The 6,000-nt window shown below is 45.6% G+C and overlaps 1 protein-coding gene across 2 annotated transcripts in view; it reads right to left on the bottom strand.

The window, feature by feature from the left end:
- Positions 1 to 6,000, bottom strand: part of FAM3B (FAM3 metabolism regulating signaling molecule B) — a 68,584-nt gene extending 62,584 nt beyond the window's left edge. Inside the window, exon 1 of one of the 2 annotated variants that reach the window (XM_050784591.1) lies at positions 5,905 to 6,000. In XM_050784591.1, the coding sequence (XP_050640548.1) occupies positions 5,905 to 5,965 (61 nt within the window). In that variant the 5' untranslated portion in view covers positions 5,966 to 6,000. The remainder of the gene's footprint in view (positions 1 to 5,904) is intronic. The other variant, XM_050784590.1, reaches the window with a different exon arrangement.

Here is a 6,000-nt window from a genome sequence, read left to right on the forward strand (position 1 = left end):
TGGAGAGACCACAGGCTTCTCCTGGAGCAAGAGGACCAAGAGACAAGGAAGATGCTGAGGCTGAACAAGGCTGACTTTGGGTAGAAACTCCCACCCACCTTTCTGAATCATAGCTCTGCTGGTCGCTTCCCTGCAGCACCAGGTTGGGAGGATGAGAAACCCAGAGACCTGTGAACTCTGGCTTGGCAGAAGGCTTAGCCTAGATAAAAATTTCTGAGTCTGAACGGGGTCAGAGGCGGCAGGCAAAGGTTAACTGAGCTCTCCTGAAAGAGGGAAAGCCACCATTTTGGGTTGCTCCCCTTTTGTTCTGGGGAACGATCTGGGTGGACCTGGTGGTGATGCAAAGGTCCAGTTCCCAAGCCTGATGGTAGCTGGCACTGGGGCGTGACTATTGCCCTCAGTAAGGACAGCCATTGAACGTTCAGGGCAATGTGTCCAAGCTTCTAAACTGTTTTTGTTGGTTCTGCCGGTAAAACTGCTACTTACAGACTGTTTCCCCTGTGAATCTCCTGAAGGTGCCAGATGTGTCTGTGCAGAAAATCCATGGCTCTCATTTGGAAAGGTGTGAGTTCACACTCTTAGCTGCAGCAATGCACCCTGAAACATACACTGCAGGTTTTGGGAAGAATCCAAAGTTTTAGATGGTTTGATCTGCAACTGTGACTGGGGATGTGTATATCCTACAGTTCCATGTGTCCCTTAGTTCCAAGTGTCCCTTATGGGTTTTCTGCATCATTGTGTTGCTCGTAGCCAGCATGGTAGGACAGGAAGAAGCAGAAGCAGAACTCAAGCCTAGCAAGGAAGAGACCCTAGCACATGGGTGACCCACTGTGGGAAGGAAAGGCAACCAACTCTCATGAACTTGAGTGACCCGGAAGTAAGAAAACAGCTCCAAGGGGAGGCTGAAGCTATTATTGTCCATTTGTCAGAAAAGGAGACTCCAGTTAGAGTCCAGTTGGAAAAGAGGTTTTGACCAAGATAAGAATATAAATCAGTACTATAGTTTACAGGATCATCTAAGTAGCTAGTCCTGAGGGCGGATGATGCTGTGTGCTGACTTGAGCAGTATGGAAATCCCTGGCCACCCTGTCTTTTACCCATTAGGCTACTGAAGTGCACACAGTCTGTGAGTAGCCCACGCCACTCAGCTAGAGCCTGGGTCTCCTAAGTTGAGACCCTGCATCAGAGTCTTCTTGGTCCCAGTAACACATCCCATGCTTCCTCTTGTGAAGATGAATCCAAACTGAGAGGTCACCAGGTCAAGGGCAAGGGAAGATCCACATGCTTGTGCTGACCTCCCAGAGTCTGTGTGATCCTGCCACCACTTCTCTTCCTCCTTGTCCCAATCCTATGCCTGCGACCTGATGACCATTTCACTGTTTATTTATACCTTGCCTGGACTGCAAGATATGTGAAAAACCAAGGCGGGAGGATCACCTAAGGTCAGGAGTTTAAGACCAGCCTGACCAGCATGGAGAAACCTCGTCTCTACTAAAAATACAAAATTAGCAAGGCTTGAGGGTACATGCCTGTAACCCCGGCTACTCGGGAGGCTGGGGCAGGAGAATCGCTTGAACCCAGGAGGTGGAGGTTGCAGTGAGCCAAGATCGCACCATTGCACTCCAGCCTGGGCAACAAGAGCGAAACTCCATCCCAAAAAAAAAGAAAAAAAAAAGAAAGAAAAGAAAAGAAAAACAAAAACCAACACTCACAAGACCGGCACCCAAACTTGTTGCCTTTGTTCCTGCTTTTCACTCTTGATAAAGCCATTTCTGCTGGTGGCAGCTGCACAGATTGTTTGGAGGAAGAGCATGGAAATTGGATGAGCCCAACCCAGAACCTCTACTTCTGCCCTCAGTGGCTGGGTGGTTTGGGGCATGCCATTTAACCTCTCTGAGCCTGGTTTCTTCATCTACACAACAGGGACAGTGACACCCATCTCATAGGGTGGTTGTGGGGATTCAGTGAGAAAATGGAGAGAAGGTGACTTGAATAATCCTGGATGCAAGTGAAGCATCCTGTAAGTGGTCACTGTGGTTGTTATATTAATAGGTTCTTTTATCTCTCACTGTCATAAGACATCAAGGGAGAAACTGGCTAAATTTCAGTGTTGATTTAGAAACAACTTATGTAAGGGATTACAAAAAAAAAAAAAAGAACTATATGACACGCATCCTGAAATACAGGCAGACCTCACTTTATTGTGCTTCACTTCATATGCAGATACTGCATCTTTTACAAAATGAGGGTTCCTGGCAACCCTGCCTCCAGTAAGTCTACTGGCGCCATTTTTTTCCAACAGCATGTGCTTACTCCCTGTCTCTGTGGAACGTTTTGGTAATTCTGGCAATATTTCAAACATTCTCAGCATTATCAGATATGGTATGGGGATCTGTGATCAGCCATCTTTGAGGTTACTATTGTGACTATTTTTGGGGTGCCATGATCAGTGTCCACAGAAGACAATGAACTTCATCTATGCATGTGTGTGCGCTTTGGTTGCTCCACTAACCAGCTGTTCCCTATCTCTCTCCCTCTCCTTGAGCCTCTCTGTTCCCTGAGATACAACAATATTGAATTAGATCAATTAATAACACTACAATGGCCTCTAATCATTCAAGTGAAAGTCGCACATATTTCTCTTTAAATCAAAAGTTAGAAATGATTAAGCTTAGTAAGGAAGGCATATTAAAAGCCAATAGAGGCCACAAGCCAGGCCTCTTGTGCCAGTTAGCAAAGTTATAAACACAAAGCAAAGTTTTTAAAGGATATGATAAGTGCCACCCCAGTGAAAAAAGAAATCATAAGAAAGTGAAATAGCCCTATTGATACGGATAAAGTTTTATTGCTCTGGGTAAAATATCAAACAAACTACAATATTCCCTCAAGACAAAGCTTAATCCAGAGCAGGGTCCTAACTTTCTTCAATTCTGTGAAGGCTGAAAGGTGCAGAAGCTGCAGAAGAAAAGTTGCGGAGCTGGAAGAGTCTGGTTCATGAGGTTGAAGAAAATAAGCCATCTCCCTAACATAAAAGTGAAAGGTAAGGCAGCAAGTGCCAATGCAGAAGGTGCAGAATGTCTTCCAGAAGATCTAGTTAAGATCACTGATAAAGGCGGTTACACTAACAAACTTTCAGTGTAGACAAACAGTCTTATATTGGAAGAAGGTGCCTTCTGGGACTTTCATAGTTAGAGAAAAGTCCATGACTGGTTCGAAGCTTCAAAGACAGGCTAACTCTTTTGTTAGGGGCTAATGTAGCTGGTGACTTTAAGTTGACACCAATGCTTACTTTTCCAAAAAGCTTAGGGCCCTTAAGAAGTATGTCAAATGGGAAGGAGGAAGGGGGTGAGGGATGAAATACTACCTATTGCATACAATGTACACTATTCAGATGATGAATACACTAAAATCCCAGACTTCCCCCCTATGCAATATAACATCCAGGTAACACAATTGCACTTGTACCCCCTAAATCTATAAAAATTACAAAAGAAGTATGCTAAATCTATTGTCTGTGTTCCAGAAATGGAAAAACAAAGCCTGGATGACAGCACGTCTGTTTACAGCATGGTTTACTGAATATCTCAAGCCCACTGTTGAGATCTACTGCTTAGAAAAAAAATGTATTTGAAACCATTAGTTCATTAATACAATGCACTTGGTCACCCTAGAGCTCTGATAGAGACATACAAGGAAATTAATGTCATTTCTGCATCTGCTAACACAACATTCATTCTGCAGCCCTTGGATCAAAGAGTAATTTTGACTTTCAAGTCTTATATTTTAAGAAATACATTTGTAAGAATACAGCCACCATAAAGGGTGATTCCTCTGATGGATCTGGGCAAAGTCAATTGAAAACCTTCTGGAAGGGATTCTGCATTTAAGACGCCATTAAGAACATTTGTGATTCATTGGAGGAGGTCAAAATAAAACATTAAGAGGAGTTTGGAAGAAATTGATTCCAACCCTCATGGATAAGTTTGATGGCTTCAAGACTTCAGTGTAACTTCAGTTAGAGCAGATGTGATGGAAATAAGAGAACTAGCATTAGAAATGGAGCCTGAAGATGTGACTGAATTGCTGCAATCTCATGAGAAAATTTGAACAGATGAGGAGTTGCTTCTTATGATTGAGTGAAATGGGTGGTTTCTTGAGATGGAATCTACTCTTGTGAAGATACTGTGAATATTGTTGAAATGACAACAAAGGATTGAGAATACTACATAAACTTCGTTGATAGAGTAGTGGCAGAGTTTGGGAGGATTGACTTCAATTTTGAAAGAATTTACACTATGGGTCAAACATTATCAAACAACATTGCATGCTACAGAGAAACCTTTTGTCAATTGATGTGGCAAACTTCATTGTTGTCTTAAGAAATTGCCACAGGCGCTCTAATCTTCAGCAACCACCACCCTGATCAGTCAGCAGCCATCCACACTGAGCTAAGGCCCTCCACCAGCAAAAAGATTATGATTCTTTGAAGTCTCAGATGAATGTTGGCATTTTTAGCAATAAAGTATTTTAAAATTAAGGTATACATACTGTTTTTTAGACATAATACTATTGCACACTTAATGGAGTAGACATTACTTTTATGTGCACTGGGAAACCAGAATGTTTGTATGGCACACTTTATTGTGATATTGGCTTTATTGCAATGGTCTAGAACCAAATCTGCAATATCTCCAAATATGCCTGTATTCCAAGGAAAAAAGTTTTTTTTTTGTTGTTGTCGTTGTTTTGCACAAATCCTTTGAGGAAGAAGGCAAAACAAAACAAAAACTCATAGCAGTATATGTATGTGACAGAATGTATTTCTGAAATACATGTGATTCCTAAGTGGGACTGAGTGGCCACGTGTTGGGAGTTTGGGCTGGCATGGGACTGCTCCTTACCCTTTACTGATTCCCATGTCCTCATTCCTCAAGCCAAGGGCATATTGCCTACACCTCTGCATGGAACCCGCAACAACCCCATTTCTTTTCTACCTCCCTGTAAAGTGTTTGAAAATGTCACTCTTCTCTCACTCAGCCTGCAGACCTCTACCCACCCAGAGTGTGGTTACAGGAAATGAAGAGGCTCAAGCCGGGAAACTCATAATTTTGCACACATTTCCTTTCTGCATTGTTGTAGCAATGAAAATACACATGGTCAAATAAAGGAGGAAAATATGTTGCGGAGGTCACGAAGTTCCGCATGTCATCCCTTCAGTTCCAATCTCTCCCTGGGCGCTTCCTTGTTTTGATCCCACTTTCCTCTTGAATCTCAAATTGTCCTCCTTCACTCCAGCAGCTCCTGCCCTTGCTGCCTGACCATAGCATCCACCTAGGTAGGTGGTCTCCCTACCCACAGTCACTTCTTTCCAGATGTCTTCCAGCGGCCTCCAGGGAACGTTCCCACTGGCCACAGATGAAACCCTCCATGGCTCTCAAAGTTTCCAGGGACAAGCAGGAGAATCCCATCTCCAGGCGTCACCCTCCCCCTGACATAGGTTCTGGAATACTCTGCTAGGAACGCTGTTCCTGGTCACCCGTGTGGGGTCGGGGGCTCCTCAGTGCCCAGCCTGCTGCCCACAGGAGGGGACAAGCCAGGAGGCCCTGGGCCAGGGTCTGGGGTCCGTGCCCAGGCAGCCCCATCTCCTGTCTGGGGATGGGTACAGATGGGTGCCACGCTCGGGTCTCCCAGGGGCTGAGAATTAGAGGGAGTTGGAGGGGTGTCTGCCACTGCCCACGCAGCCCCAACGGGAGGTGTATGGGCACGTGGGAAACCGCCAGCAAAGGCAAGCTGGGGCCTTTCGAGGGCGACTCCCTCGGGCCGCTCAGGGTCCCAGCTGCGGGCGGCCGCGTCCGGGGGCCCGCCCAGCCGTCCCCTCCCCACGTCAGCCCCGCGTCCTCTCACCCAGTCTCCGGCTCCTGCCTTCGCGCGCCGGGAGAAGATGGCGCCACGGCGCCCCCGCCATGCCAGCCGAACCCACCTAGGCGCCTACGCAAGCGC

Source organism: Macaca thibetana, chromosome 3 (assembly GCF_024542745.1).
Source record: "Macaca thibetana thibetana isolate TM-01 chromosome 3, ASM2454274v1, whole genome shotgun sequence".
NCBI lineage: Eukaryota > Metazoa > Chordata > Mammalia > Primates > Cercopithecidae > Macaca > Macaca thibetana.